Genomic DNA, 16,846 nt, shown 5'->3' with positions numbered 1-16,846 from the left:
TATAATTTGTTTTAACTATCTGCAATATCCAAAAGCCACTAGGTACCTTTGGGCTTTTGGAAATTCGGGAGAGTTCTCTTGGCTTTGGCTTTTGGATATTGGTTTGGTATGTAGTGGCTTTGGGATTTTGGTGACAGTTAAAATAAATCATAGCTTTTGTCCATGATATAATTTTAGGCAATTTCATATTTGGTGAAATGTTTATTACCAAAACTGTCATTCTGGCTTTATCATAGTATAGATTGGCAAATTCTAACCTTCTTTGTGATTAAAAAAAAAAAATCTCTTTTTATAACCCTGTCAGTCCAAAAGATTTATAAATACCCAGGAAGGAAGCCCCTCTCAGCCTCTCACAGCTCAAAGGTGGGGGTTGGCTTTTTTTTTTTTTCTTTCAATTTTATATAATTTTAATGGTTTTTTTTTTATTAATTTTTGTATATATAGCTTTTTTTAAAAGACAAGTCAACATTTAGTGGTGGGTCCGCGTGTGCCACGTCAACGCCATGTAGGCATTTAACGGTCAGACTAACGGAGGTACTAAGTTGACGAAATATTGAAGTTGATGTACCCAAATGAAAGTTTTTGAACCAGAGGTACCCAATTGATAAGTGATGTATAATTGAGGTATATATATGTAATTAACCCAAAAAAATATTTTAATATTTTTGACGAAAAATGTAACGGCCGAATTTGATGGAATAGCCTTATTTGATGCTTAAGTAAAGTAGTAGTCCTAACAGATGAACTTTTGAAGCGGGAGTCCTGATTTGGCTCCGACACATATGTTGGAGTCCTTATCCTCTCATTTTCTCAAAATTTTAGCAAAATACCTCGACTTTTACCCCTTATCTTAGTTGAGAATGCGACATTCAAAGTGTTCCAATTAAGGACTCCTAGTTTACTAAGTACCAATCAAGGACTTTCAGTCAATTCAGTCATAAATACCGTTTAAAATTGGTCACAATGTTAAAAAATAGTAATAGAAAAATTAAAAGAATTGAAAATTAAAATTAAAATAATTTTAAAAAATTGGGAAGGACTAGGGAGGACGCATAACCCTCCTCACCCATACCCGCACGTTGAGAATGGAAGGGACGGCGTTGAGGTTGACGAGGTCCGGGTAGAGCTCAAGAGTGTCGGCGAGGACCTTGTTCTTCTGGATGTCTTCGTGGAGTTTGATTTCAGAGTCGGCCAAGTAGAGAGAGAGAGAGAGAGAGAGAGAGAGAGAGAGAGAGAGAGAGAGAGAGAGAGAGAGAGAGAGAGAGAGAGTGACAGTGAGAGTGGTTGCAGAGGGAAGTTGATCACTACGCAGGGGGAAGAGGCGAGTCGCAAGAGGATGGGGTAGTTGTCGGCCAGTGGTCGGAAAGGGGAATGGAGGTGGGTGGAGGTGGGTGGGTGTGGGAGAATTCTGCGTCTGCTTCCCCCTCTTTTTTATTTTTCTTTTTTGATTTAATTTTAAAAATTCTATTAACGATATTTTTTTTAAGGGAAAAGATGTTTTTGGCCCACAAATTGGTCACGTGATCAATTTTAAACGACAGTTATGAATGAATTGACAAAAAGTTCTTGATTAATTGGCACTTAGGTAAACTAGGAGTCGTTGCTTGAAACCCTTTGAATGTTGTACCCTCAACTAAGACAAGGAGTAAAAGTCGAGGCCTTTTGCTAAAGTTTTTGCTCCCACAAATTGGTCACGTGCGGGTCACGTGACCAATTTTAAATGACGGTTATAACGAAATTGACGGAAAGTCCTTGATTGGAACACTTTCAATGCCGCATTCTTAACTGAGACAATGAGTAAAAGTCGAGATTTTCCCCTTTTTAAAATTCATTTCAAATTAAAGCCACATTTCTCAAGTACAAAAAGCTATAATTTGTTTTAACTATCTGCAATATCCAAAAGCCACTAGGTACCTTTGGGCTTTTGGAAATTCGGGAGAGTTCTCTTGGCTTTGGCTTTTGGATATTGGTTTGGTATGTAGTGGCTTTGGGATTTTGGTGACAGTTAAAATAAATCATAGCTTTTGTCCATGATATAATTTTAGGCAATTTCATATTTGGTGAAATGTTTATTACCAAAACTGTCATTCTGGCTTTATCATAGTATAGATTGGCAAATTCTAACCTTCTTTGTGATTAAAAAAAATAATCTCTTTTTATAACCCAGTCAGTCCAAAAGATTTATAAATACCCAGGAAGGAAGCCCCTCTCAGGCTCTCACAGCTCATCTAAACCATATAAGTAACCTACTAATGTCAGTCTCAAAGTTTGTAGCCATGGCTTTGGTGGGGATAGGGATGATGGCTGTGGTGGTGCAGGTATGTCATGCAGCTGCATACAAGGTTGGAGACTCTGTTGGACAGAATACCATTGGCAATGTCGATTACAAGCACCAGGCTGCTACAAAGACTTTCCATGACGGTGACACTATTAGTGAGTAAATCTCGCCCAAATTTCTCTTGGTTTAATACATTTCCTTGTAGTATCGATGATTTAGTTATTACATTAAATAAATAAATATCCTCTTAAATATTTACAAGTATCAACTTGAAGTTTATTTTAGGAAGATAGGATCCTCTACCGGTCTTCTTTATGTATTTTGTTTTTTTATATATGCTAAAAAATTTTCCTATATGTATGTGTATATATATAATTTTTCTCTCTATAGGACACACGTTCTTTAATTTAAAGAATGAACGAATATTTTATAGGATTTTTTTTTTCATTTTTTTTATCTCATTCTCGAAAGAGTTTAATACTTTAGGATATAGAATTGCCCAAAACTGGAGAGTTGAAACATAAAATAGAACCTCTAACAGTTATTCTATACTCTAAAATATTGACTACATCAATAATGGAATAAGAAAAAGACAAAAACTCATTAAAAAAATAGTTCGTAATTTTAAACCCTTAATCACCCAAAAAACTTGCCTAAACCTCCACACATCTAGAAACTCTATCAAAACCCTCATATAACTTATAATCCTAAATAAATCTAAACAACTAAATGGTTGTAATTTGAATGGCCGTCCAAAATTGGACCTACGCTTAATTTTGAGTAAGTCTTATGAGGATCTTTCCATCTTACAGTCCACTATTATGATATTACGTTCATTCTATTGGTAAGGGTGGAGCTACATGTGGGCCTATGGTGGCCCTCGTACCCATAACCCGACATGTAGCTCTATGCATGTTTTATAAACGGTGATTAGTTAGGTATAATTTTGTGGATTTTGTGGTCCTGATTCATAGTTCCCAACATGCTCGATATCTGGTGGTAACATTTTACTTGGTTTGTAACTCGGTTATACATGCGAATTGATTCTTCAACAGATATAACTCCTTCTACACTAGGCTATGGTGGTTTGAATGATGAAATGGGTCCTTTGCAATTGACTAATGGTGGTGGTGATCAGGAGGAACTGGACGGTGATCCTCAACGACATAAGAAAACTCTCATGTTGAAATTTTCTCGACATTCCCCCATTTCTGAAGACGAAATCAGAGACTACTTCAGGTATAGATCAATTTTGATGTAATTAAGCATGAACATTAGTACGTACGTACTTAACTTGCATATATGCTTATATGAATAATATTTCTGACAGGAAATATGGAGCTATTAGATCTGTGTATATGCAGGAAGTCATGAAACCACACTATGCCCGCATTGTCTTTCATTCTGCATCCTCCATACAAGCTGTCCTTGGTGGAGTAGAAGGCAAAGTGGAATTAGTTATTAATAACAAGAAAGCTGTGGCCAGGAATTATATAAGAAGGTAGATTTAAATATATATAGTAAGGAAACGCGCGAGTGTCACAACCAATAAGATCACAGCCAATAAGTTCCTACGGTTGTTCCACCAAAATCTGTGAAGGGACAATTTGCTTTACTCAATTAGAAGCAGTGAAAAGTATCCTTAGGGCTTAGGGCCCGTTTGTATTCTTGTATTGGGATTTGAATTTTGATTTCAAATCATATACTATTTACAGTTTTATATATGCAGAACATCCAATTTGAATTTGATGATCTATGTGGGAATATCATATCTTGCAAACAGTGCACTCCACAGTCCATCAGAAATGTCTAATTTGTTGTTTTAAATTTTTTTTCTTTCTTGTTTTTTATTATATAGTTTTAGGCTTATTCGCGCCAATGCTCTCTGAAAGTAACTTCGATTTTCAATTTGCCTCCTGAAACTTCATTCCTCCCACTTTGCCCCCCGAACTTTACAAAATCATATATTCCGTCATGTCCGTCTATGGATCCGTCAAAGCAGCTGACATGGCGCTTACGTGGTGGGGCAATTAGGTCTTTTACCTGACGCAAAGCTGAATCAGATTGACAAGATGCCAAATCAGCTCCACATCAGCATTAAGTGGGACCCCTTTGAATCTCTCTCTCTCTTCCTCTTCCCTTTGAAACTTCCTTTGAATATCCCGGCCTTCAAACCCAGCCGTTGGCCCCACCACCAGCAGCTCCTCTTTTCGTTGCACCACCCCACCCCACCCAGACACCGACCAACCTCCCTTCCCTCTTTCTGTCTGTCTCTCTCTCTTCCCTTCTCTCCTCTTTCTCTCTCTTCCTCTCTTCCTTTGTCGCCAGAAACCCAAAGGCGCTGGAAACCCAAAGTAGCTCACCTTCGAGTAAGTCGCCGATTATGGAAGTTGCCGACCTCCGGTCGACTCCGATCTGGGGCAAAAACGAGAGAGAAAGAAGGAGAGAGAGAAGAAGAAGGAGAGAGAAAGAGAGAGGGAAGGAGAAAGGGAAGGAGAGGCAGAGAGGGAAAGACAGAGAGAGAAAGACAGAGAGAGGGATGAGAGGCTGGCCAATGGCTGGGTGGGGTGTTGCGCCGGAAAGAGGACTTGCTGGTGGTGGGGCTGGCGACTGGGTTTGGGTGGAGGGGATCTGAATGCGTCGGAAAAAGGACTCGTCGGTGGTGGGGCTGGCGACTGGGTTTGAGTGGGGGATCTGAATTTTTTTTTTTGCCGGTGGTGGGGCTGGGGGCTAGCGACTGGGTTTGGGTGGGGGCGATCTGAATTTTTTTTTTTTGCCAATGGGGGATCTGAAAATTAAAAAATAAGTTTTAATTTTTGTTTTAAGTTTATTTTAAGTTTTAAGTTATAATTTTTGTTTTAAGTTTTAATCTGAAAATTATTTTTTATTAATTTTTTGTACACTTGGCGTCTTACAAACCAAAATGCCCTTCCATGTCAGTTGCTTTGACGGATCTATAGACGGACATGACGGAATATATGATTTTGTAAAGTTTGGGGGGCAAAGTGGGAGGAATGAAGTTTCAGGGGGCAAATTGAAAATCGAAGTTAATTTCAGGGGGCATTGGCACGAATAAGACATAGTTTTATGGCATAAATTCAATTTAAACACATAACTATATATGTCTTTTCAACGGGGTCAACAAACTTTCAAATATTTCAAATATACACTCGATTTATTATCTAAATTGAAAAATGGATTTTCATTCATCGATTTGTTGAGAGATCAGTTAAATGTCAGCTTGGCTTTTGATGACGGGAATTAATTGGCGACGTGGCGCCAACTCAACATACTTTTCCCACCAAATGAGCAATACATGTCCACCTGACACGGGCCCACACACCCATCACCTTTTTTCCACTCGTCGAATGCTCTCCTGATCATTTAGTCTCCCAAAAACATCACGTTTTCCTCCAAATTCGAATATGAATCTCTCATCTGTGTTCGACGAGCGAGAAAGAGATGATGAGCTAGTTTGTGGGCTTGTGTCAAGGGTTAGGTGGACATGTGTCACCGTGTCGCTCATTTGGCAGGAAAAATTTGCTGAGATGGCGCCACGTCGCCAACTAATCCCGATCAGCAAAATACAAGCTGGTATTTAACTGATCTCTCAACAAATCAATGGACGGAAGTCCATTTTTCAATTTAGATAGTAGATCGGGTGTATATTTGAAATATTTTAAAATTCGTGGATCCCGTTGAAATGATATATATACTTATGTGTCTAAAATGAATTTATGCCTAAAATTTATGTCCCACACTAATAGGTACGTGGGACACGAAGGGACAATCACAAACTAGCGCTGAAAGCCCTGGGTCTTGCCGTGAAGCGTCTCTTGCTGCTAAGTGTTGCAACTCGCCTCCATCTTCTCCGCTCTTTGTCTTGCTCATCTCCATGTTCTCCTCACCAGGTATTTCACCAATGAGAAAAAAACAACTTGACACCCGTACATGCCTCAGCAAGTATCTCAGCAAACTTGAAACTCCAAAATAACAAAAGCTTAAAGCTCTGTACACTTTTGGAAATATATTACACTATTACCTTTAACAAAAGTATGAGATAACTTAATTAAGAAGAGGGCAATAATCTGAGGTTGCTTTCAAATTACCAATGAGAGAAAAACAACTTGACACCCGTACATGCCTCAGCAAGTATCTTAGCAAACTTGAAACTCTAAAATAACGAAAAGCTTTAAGCTCTGTACACTTTTGGAAATGTATTACCTTTTACAAAAGTATGAGATAACTTAAGAAGAGGGCAATAATCTGAGGTTGCTTTTAAATTACAGCTGTGCTCTACTACCAAAGGTTGCTTAAATAAAGCAATACATGATGCAGTAACTCTCTTTCCTCTCCTCTTCTTTCTCTTCATCCACGTCCAATTTCCAGCAGATGTATCCATAGAATCAAAAAAGCGAAAGGAATTACCATTCATTAATTTGAGTAGTAAAGAAAGGGGAAACCTTTTTCCAGTTTTACTTGGCTCCTAGCAACAAACAAGAAGAAAATAATTCCTCTCTTATTGTAAGTTATGGTTGATTTCGTTACTTCAGAATTTTTTTTAATTTCCTTCCTTTTTATTCGAATGATGGGTCCATTTTTTGTCAAATTTTTCATACTTTCATTAACTCATTGCTCTGGATCTTCCCTCATGGAAAGTTGGATTTTCCCTCAGTATTTCACTGTTTGAATGAAGTAATTGCTCTGCTTCTAGTATTATTTATTGCAATGAACTGTGATGACAACATTGCTTCTGCTTTATAGTTGAGACCTCACCTTCATAACTCCTTTACGCTTGATCAGATAAATTCTTTTGTTCAGTTTCAGATTGTTGTAATTACTTGGTTATATTTTGTCTACTTGGAAACCATACTTGGTAGAATTCGTTGTAAGTTTGTATAGTTTTTTTTTTTGTTGCTAACTTTATTTTTAATATTCAAGGACACAGACTAAATTGTTGATGGTCATTTACTCAGAATAGGTATTTCGTATGCATATATGATTTAATTTGATAAACTGATTTGATATAATGTAATTTGTATTCTTGAATTAGCTACATTATGATATATGAATAGACCAGGTACAACACACAGAAGGTGCACGCAGATGACATGCAACCATATGTAATATATGTTGTTATTGGTAGCATGCCTAAGCTTTTGTATTATAGCCCAGTAACTTTGCTTGCTTTTTATTGGGATTTTAGCTCTCCTAATTTGTGTATTTACTTATGCTTACAGTGAGAGATGTTAGATTATAGTGGGAGATTTATTGGAGATGTTTGATTTGATAGCCTTTTAAAAGCTGAAGTTAAAGGAGTCGGACGCTTTTTGAGGAGCTTTTGTTGTAGAAAATATTCTGTCAGTGTTTAACCCTTTCATTTCCTTTACGTACCTCGGTAATGAAATAACTCGGGAAGACTAAAACTTTGGTATTGCATTTAATTATTGGCCAACATTAATTAGATAAAAGCACTCTCATTTCCAAAAATCCAGATCCAATCGTTTTACTGACGCAGCATTTCTCTTTTTAAAATATTATTTTTGGGCAATCAAGCATCGCTCATTCGCTTGTGTTGTTGCTTGTTACTATATATATAAGGGATCTCTTTGTACTCAAGCCAGCATTACATTACATCTGAATCTCGTGAATTGAAGGTGATCGATTCTTTTCATAACTGTAATTTTTCTACTTTTTTCTTTTTGGCTAAATTTAAAAAGTAATGTATGTTTGTTAATTTATTTTAATTTAATTTTTTTTCATTTTGGTCAACAGTGACTAAAATGAAATTATGAGAAAGTGCATTAATTAATATGTAATTGTAAAAAATTTTATTAATTTATTTGTAATTAGTCCTATTATAAATGTTTTTGGTCTTTTTCTTTGGTTACATTAGAAGGGATCGAACACTTGACTAATATCATAATTCTAACCGATTTTCTTACCTTAATTTCCTCAGCACTAGGTGAAGTACTCACTTTAAGTCTTTTTTCTTATTTGGTTATATATATACAATTATACATACACACACACACATATATGTATATATATTGATATTGAATCATTAAATTTATGGCTCTATATGTACATATATGTCATTTGCTGTAGATGGAGGATCAACGAAGATGGGAGGAGTTGGACATGGACTGTTTGGTGAAAGTGTTTGGAAGAGTTGGAATGGAGTCACTGCTTTTAGATGTCCCTTTTGTGTGCAAGTCATGGTACAAAGCAAGTCTCAACCCTTCATGCTGGAAACAACTTGTCTTTCCAGATTTTGAACCTGAGTTTGCATTCGAAGATGTCAATTACCCCATTTATGATAGATTTGTTTCTGAATATCGGGTTGACAAAGATCGCTTCTCTGAAACTGAGTTCATAAAGTTTATTGTCAATCGTAGCTGTGGAAAAGCTATTTCTATCAAGCTTCCTGGGTGTTGCAAAGCTGAAGTGTTTGAATATGTTGCCAATGTGTAAGTTTGTCGGTCTCTTCTTAAGATAACTAGCTACATTTTTTTGGGTACATAACCCCTCATAAACTGGAATCTGCCACTCATATATTAACAAGTTAGTTCCAAATAAACATTAGCAATGTACTCATATTTAATTCAATAATTAGAGTGTTGACAAAATTCCAAATACGTACTATATATATAGAACCATGATTGAAAATATTGACAAATTTTAATCCAAGATTGGGATTAATGCCATTTTGCTCCCCAGACTATGACACTTGTATCAGTTTGCTCCCCAGACTATTAATTTAGAAAAATAAGGACCTTGACTTTGTCAATTTAGCCAATTTAGGATATTCCGTCAATTTATCAAGCAAAATTTAGCAACAAATAAAAGAGGAAAAATTATGCATGAGAAAAAAATGATAAGATCTAATTGGAAGGGACCATTTTGCCCTCAAAAATTTGGATAAAAAATGTGTAAAGTGACAAAAAAACCTCAATTGGCAAAATTGAAAAAGTCAGAGTCCTTAATTTTTCAAATTAGAAGTCTGGGGAGCAAACTGATACAAGTGTTATAGTCGGGGGAGCAAAATGACATTAATCCCTCCAAGATTTTATAATTGTCTTTAAACATCTAATACTGAATGGGACCATAATTTTGAAGGTTTTTTTTTTTTTTTTTCTTTTTTCTATTTGGAAGTATTTATTCATTTTCTTTGCCTATATTTCCTTGATCTCTCAAGAAACATTTTCAATGATAGTTATTGTTGCAACTTAATTTGCAGGTGTCCTGACGTTGTGGTTTTGGGTTTAGCCAAGTTTTTGTTGTATGAAGACATAAACCTAGAATTGATTGGCAAGTGGGAAAATTTATTGGTGTTGTCACTGGGATGCACCACAAATTTGGAGAAAATTCTTGCAGTGGTGAGCACGCACTGCAAGTATTTCTTTCATTTAATGGTCGCCTCCTGTGCCCATATTGGTAAAAATGACGCATTGGCGATTGTCAACTTGGTGCCTAAGCTCAAGTGCTTAAACTTGAGCAGGGCAAGCATTGATAGGGACAATCTTGTCATTTTGCTGCAGGGCTGCAAGGATCTTGAGTTTCTGGATGTGAGGAATTGTACAGGTTTTGATGAGGGTGATGAGGAGATATCTCAACTTGCTTCCAACATTAATCAATTTATGTGTGAGGGTTCGAAAAAGAGTTTTGAATTTCCTTTTCATCTTTTTGAGTCTTTCGTGTTGACGGAAGACCGTGTCAATGAAATAGCTTCTATGTTGGTTGAGGACCTTGAGGTTGATGGGGAAGGAGAAGGGGAACATTAATTGAGCTCTTTATGAGTTTCTGTATGTTGATGTGTTTATATGTGTCAACTTATTTGCAACATTAGTGAATCTAATTCTATATATATTCGCAATACGTATCTTCATCTTGATATATATGGATCTTTATTCTTATTTCGATGGGAAAATTAAACTTAACAATTTAAGAAATGACAAGCTGTGCAATTCCCTCATTTGGTATCATTGATAAGGAAATCTTAAAATTCTATGTACATAAACTTTAAATTTCATCTAAATAAATGTCATTTCCAATTGACCAAAAAAAAAAAAGTCATTTTCAAAATTCTAAGATAAAGCACACCTACCACACTACAAGAAATATCTATTTGGGCGACGAACACAAATTCATCACTTTGGGCGACGAATATTGGGGTTCGTCACCTAAGCCCATGAAGTATTGGACGACGAACATTTCCATCCCCCAAAGCCTCTTTGGGTGACGAATGAAATTTTCGTCGCCTCAAAAGACTTTGGGCGACCACAATATTCGTCGCCTAAAATTACGCGACAAAAAAAAGATTGGGTCATACTTTGGGTGACGACATTTTAGGCTCCTCTCCCAAAGTAAAGATTGAGTTCTTCGCCCAAAGAAACAGTTTCCTCCACCAATGTCGATGATGTTATTGATCTAGAGGGCTATTAGTGATCGTTTGTACGATTATATTTGCATATAATATTAAATTGTTGCTACTTTGTATGAATATTTTGATATATAAATTTATTAATTTTGTGTTATATAGTTTTTGGATAAAGATTTTTTTTTTTAAATATTAAATTTTAAAAAATAATTTCAATAAAAAATAATGTTTTAAAAACATATATATGTTTAGGCGACATAATTGTTCGTCGCCTAAACATACTTTGGGCGACGAATTTGTGGTTCCTCTCCCAAAGTATGTTTAGGCGACGGAAATGTTCGTCGCCTAAACATGCTTTGGGCGAGGAACAATTAATTTTGGCGCCCAAAATATGTTTAGGCGACGAACAATTTCGTCGCCTAAACATGCTTTGGGAGAGAAACAATCATTTTGTCGCCCAAAGTATGTTTAGACGACGAACAATTCCGTGGCCTAAAAATACTTTGGGCGACGAACATGTGGTTTGTCGCCCAAAGTTACCTCAGGAGACGAACTGAATTCGTCTGCCCAGGTATCTTTGGGCGACTAAATTGACATGTTCGCCGCCCAAAGTCTTGGACGTCATGACTAGGCGACCAAACTTTTGACGAACACATTTCGTCACCCAAAAATTTGGGCAACGAAAATCAACTTTAGGAGAGGAATGAGGTTCGTCGCTCAAACTCTTTTTTCTTATAGTACCACTACCATCACCACCACCACCCTCATTGCCAACACCATTGCCACTGCCTCCACACCCCAACACCATTGCCACTACTACTACCACTATCATGATTAATAATATGAAGACTCAACTTTTTAGCCACTGAAAGTGACTACTGTATGCAAATTAGTGGCAAAAACACTAGCCAATCGACTGAAGAAAATCCTACCTCAGGTAATATTAGAAAATCAAAGCACCTTTGTACCTGCTCGACATTTTGGATAATGTTGAAGTAATCTAGGAATCCAGCCCAAAATCAATTGAAAATCGAAGGAGTAGCCCAAATATTTATAAGCCACTATGCAAGACCTCACATTTTTCAATGTGGGATCTCTCTCAACACGCCCCCGCACGTGTCGTGTCACTCAAGCCTAACACGTGGACAATATATTTATATTGAGTGACGTGGGAGCACGTGTGGCCATTGGGCCTAACACGTGGATAGCCTGCTCTAATACCATGAAGGAATCTAGGCATCCATCCCAAAACCAATTGGTAATAAGAGGAGTATGTAGACTAAGACCCTTATAAGCCACTTTGTAAGGTTATAATTTTCCAAAGTGGGACAACACTCCTCATTCTTACACGCCTTCGTACGTGTGGCGTCACTTCAAGAACAACATGTGGACAACTCATACTCATATTGGGTAACGTGGAGCACGTATGGCCACTCGACCTATCACACGTGGGTGAACCTACTCTAATATCATAAAGTAGGGATGGCAACGGGGCGAGGCAAGGCGAGACTGAGTTTTCCCTCCCCATCCCCGTCCCCACGAAAAATTTTCATCCCCATCCCCGCCTCATGCCCCGTTGAGGATTCCCCATCCCCGGCCATCCCCTCCGGGGAATTGAATTCCCCACGGGGAATGAGTTCCCCATTTATATTGGATATAATTAAAATTAAGTAAAATTAAAATTTCAAAATTATTATATATGCATAATAAGTAAATGTATAGAAATAATATATACATACAACTAAACATATATACATGGTATATATGTATAATAGTTACATGCATGTTGCACAGTTCATTTTTATGTTTTCTAGTAGTTATATTATATATAAATTTACAATTTATAATGTATAAATATATATATAATACATTTATATAAAATATTAAAGTAAAATTAGAATTAGAATACTCAAAAAATTATATAAATATATATTACATACATAATAAAATAATAAATGGGGACGGGGACGGGCCGAGCGGGGACCTTATTCCCATGCATCCTCGAACCCGAACTCGTGTCGAGGAATAATTATCCCCATCCCTATTCTTTGTCCCCCAAACCCGCCCCTAATGGGGCGGGTCCCAATGGGGATCAGGTTTGGCGGGGAGAATTGACATCCTTACCATGAAGGAATCTAAGCATCCATCCCAAAACTAATTGGCAATGAGAGGAGTAATCCAAACCCTTATAAACCACGTACGTGTGGCCGTTTGGCACAATACGTGGATATCCGGATTTGATATCATGAAGGAATCTAGGCATCCATCACAAAATCAATTGGCAATGGGAAAAGTAGTCAAAACCCTTATAAGCCATTATGCAAGGCCTCACATTTTTCAACGTGGGATCTTTCTCTCAACAAATGTGATGATAACGTTCAAAACCACCCATGCTATTAAGAATACCAGAGCTAGTGACTTCCCAAAGATGGCAATAAAACTCGACATGGCCGAAACTTATGATCATGTTGAGTGGGTATTTATGAAGGAAATGATGTTAAAGCTTGGTTTTGACAGGTGGTGGATATTAAAAATAATGGACTGCATAACAGTAGTCACTTTTGTGGTATTATGGTGTGGATCATCTTTTGGCCATATAGTTCCTAAGCGGGGGCTAAGGCAAAGATGTCCATTATCCCCTACCTATTCTTGCTATGCAGCGAGAGCTTTAGTTGCAGTTACAACATGTACAGAGGTCAGGTCTGATCCATGGAGTTCGGGTGGCACCCACAAGACCGTCCATTTCTCATTTGTTTTACGAGAAAGATAACATCCTCTTCTTGCATGCAACTCTAAAGGTGGTTAGAGCGGTTCATGAAATCCGTCGGGTCGATCTATAAGGAAGTTTCTGAGCAGAGGGTTAATTAACTCTGATAAATCTGCAATATGTTTTTGTATCAATATAGATTTTTTGTTTAACACAATCATATCCCAGCGGGTGGGTGTTCTTATAGTGGCCTATCATGAAAAATCTCTAGGCTCTTACCCACAAATGTTGGGAGGGAAAAGAAAAGGCGGATTAAGACAATGAAAGATTGCATATAGCAACAATATATTGAAAGGATGAAAGGAGAAATTGTTGTCGAAAGTGGGAAAATAAGTCCTAATAAAAGGGGTGATTCAAGTCATATTGACATTTTACATGAGTGTTTTCAATGTTGAAAGGCATTCAGAAGGAGATTTGATGGTGACAAGATTTTGGTGGGTAAAACAAATGAGAAGTAAGGAATATACTATCCCCGACCACCAACCTTGGATAGGGATATCTGAATTGCTGATCTTATCACAGGGGCGAGAAACTGGAATGTATAATTATTGCATGATCACTTCTTGCCTTGGGAGGGGAAATGATTAGCAGCATCCCTCTTGGCTCCCTACATTGAGTGGACTGTTTGGTATGGCACCACACAAAGATGGCACCAACAGTGTTAAGAGTGGCTACCATTTGGAAAAAATGATTAATGATAGGGAGGAAGGAGAGAGAAGTACAGAGGGGAGTCATTATACGAGCTATCGGAAAGGGATTTGGGCTTTGTAAATTTCACAAAAGATTAAACTGTTTTTCTAGAGGTTTTGTCATGAAGTGTTGCCATGTGCATCTAATCTTTTTATGCGGACTCTGTTGTCAAGCCCTAGATGCCATACTGTGGAGGGAGTGATGAAACTATATTTTATGCAATTTGGGTGTGCCCTGCTGCCAAAGAAATATGAAGTACTCTTTCAGTTTTCAATGAGGTACTACACTTACCAATGGAAGGAAGGTTTTCAGTTGTTTTTCGAGTTTTCCCAGAATACTTCATACCCTAAGGTTGGTTTTTATGAGGTTAAAGTTGACATAAATGTTTAGAAAAACTGTACATGCATAGGATTGGACATGATTATTCATGACAATGATGGCGAGATGATCCTAGATGAAACAAAGAAGGTGTTTCACTCCATCTGCATTTCTTTCTACCTACTCCTATATATTATCCATTGTGACAGCTTGTTTGCCATTGTCATGTCATCCAATCTAGTCTTTCATGCCCCAGGACAAAGCACATAGAAGTTGATTTTCATTTCATTTGGGAAAGGGTTACTCATAAAGACTTATGTCTCCAATTTATTTCCACTTTTGAGTAGTTGGCACATGTTTTCAAAAAAGGGTTACATATTGGCCAATTCTTGTTTCGTAGAGGAAATCTCATGGTTGGCCCTCCCATGAACATGAGGGGAGATGATAGAGGAGTTAGTTAGGCTAAATGTACAATCCTAATCAACAATCCTAGTCATCAATCTGTTATGACCATTAATTTAGTAATTTGTTAATTTTGCTACATTAGTATTATTTTATTTAAGGCCTTGTGTATTTTTATTTTTTTTGAAAGAGAGCTATGTGATTAATCAAGAAGTGTCATAATACATAGCATCAATTAGCCAAGTAGGCAAAACAACAGTCCAAAGTAAAACCCCAACATGGGTTAAAGCATATTGGGCAAGTACATGTGCTACCTTGTTGCATCCCCGCTTATGGAATTGGCAACATCCATCCATAAAAGAAAGAAGCAGCTACTTCACATCTTCCACCAGGCCAGTTGTCGTTCGCCGTCATGCATAGAGAAACAACATTTACACAACCAACCACACCCTACAGTCCATTTCCAGAATGACATAGAGTAAGACCAAGATCCATGGCCAGAGTTAACCCCATCACAGCTGCCAGAAGCTTGGTGACACAAGGCGTATGAACACCCTGGATCTGTTTTGACGTAGCCAGAACAAGCCCCATAGCACTGTCACGTATGACCATCCTAAGTCCTAGGAGTCAACTGGTACCTGATCTACCTCTACCAACATTGATCTTCCAAAAACCTTCCTTCGGGCATTCCCACCGTTCCACTGAAGTTGGCGTAGCCAGAGAACCATGCAACAACGATTGATTTGCCGTCCTAAAATCGTCCGCGTATTGGGCCAACCAGGCAAACGACATATTCGCCTCCTCCATTGTATTGTTGTGAACAAAATCATTCCGAAGATTCCAAATACCCCAGCAGATAAAAGCGAAGGTTTCAAGTTCGCATTGGGAGAGAGCCTGCTGCGTAAAATGGAGAAAATCAATCAAAGTTCTGCCTATGGGCCACCTAACCACTTCAGAAAGGGAGGAGAACCGCCACACCGCACGCACTGCTCGGCATTCCCACAACGCATGCAAAACAGTCTCCAGCTTCATCCAGCATCGAGGGCACCCCAACTGAGGAGCAATTTTTCTTCGAAACAAAATAGCATTGCAAGGGATAATACTTTGACAACAACGCCACATAAAAACTTTTATTTTACCCCGCACCTACATGTTCCAAAGCTTCCTCCAAAAACCACTGTAAGAATTGCTCGTAGAACTAGATGCCTCTTCCACCTGTGTAGTTAAACTCATCGCCAACAAATAAGCACTCCGCACACTATAGATGCCATTTTGTGTATAATGCCAAATTAAGGAGTCAACATGATTAAGTCGTCCAAAGGGAATACTTGTGATATTATCAACTTTTTGTATCCAAAAGTGTTAATAAATTAGAGTAAAATTCCATGTACCCATTGGGGTTAATTGAGCACAAACTCGAGCGTTTTCATCCAAAGTAGGAAAGGATTGAACACAAAACGAAGTAAGGCTCAGAAGCCACCGATCATTATAAACAGAGATAGACTCCCATTTCCCAACTCTCCATCGAACCCCCGCTTGCAATAAGTCACGTGCCCAAAGTGAAGATCGCCATAATAGAGATGGACGATTGCCTAAATTTGCTTGCATAAAACCATCTAGTGTGAAATATTTGCCTTCCACAACCCGACTCACCAAATATTCAGGGGAGGTGAGGAGCCGCTAGCCATGCTTTGCGAGGAGGGCCCTGTTAAAACATTGCAAATCACGAAACCCAAGCCCCCCGTCAAACTTAGACTTGCATAATTTCTCCCATTTCAACCAGTGCATGCCCTTGCCATTTTTTGCTTTTCCCCACCAAAAATGGCTGGCCATGGAGGTTAGCTCATGACATGTGGCCTTGGGCATACAAAACATACTCAAATAATACTTTGGGATGGCTTGCACAACAACCTTCAAAAGAATCTTTTTTCCCGCCCTCGACAACAGTTTTTCCACCCATCCGTTCACCCGTCGCCACACATGATCCTTTATAGACTGAAATAATTTTTTC

The 16,846-nt window shown here is 38.0% G+C and overlaps 2 protein-coding genes across 2 annotated transcripts; both read left to right on the top strand.

The window, feature by feature from the left end:
- Positions 1–2,276: 2,276 nt before the first annotated feature.
- LOC147292425 (uncharacterized) lies at positions 2,277–3,783 on the top strand. The gene is made up of 3 exons (XM_086230329.1): positions 2,277–2,421; positions 3,334–3,517; positions 3,609–3,783. Exons 1-3 carry the CDS (start codon positions 2,277–2,279, stop codon positions 3,781–3,783), a joined length of 504 nt encoding a protein of 167 aa, XP_086086455.1.
- Positions 3,784–6,669: 2,886 nt separating this feature from the next.
- On the top strand, positions 6,670–10,062 carry LOC147292424 (F-box protein FBW2-like). The gene is made up of 3 exons (XM_086230327.1): positions 6,670–6,802; positions 8,387–8,748; positions 9,519–10,062. Exons 2-3 carry the CDS (start codon positions 8,387–8,389, stop codon positions 10,060–10,062), a joined length of 906 nt encoding a protein of 301 aa, XP_086086453.1. The 5' UTR covers positions 6,670–6,802.
- Positions 10,063–16,846: the final 6,784 nt, after the last annotated feature.

The sequence above is a fragment of the Dryas octopetala genome, chromosome 2, assembly GCF_963921425.1.
Source record: "Dryas octopetala chromosome 2, drDryOcto1.1, whole genome shotgun sequence".
NCBI classification, from domain to species: Eukaryota; Viridiplantae; Streptophyta; class Magnoliopsida; order Rosales; family Rosaceae; genus Dryas; species Dryas octopetala.
Note: the sequence above shows the minus strand (reverse complement) of the source record. Positions and strands in the feature narration are given on the sequence as shown.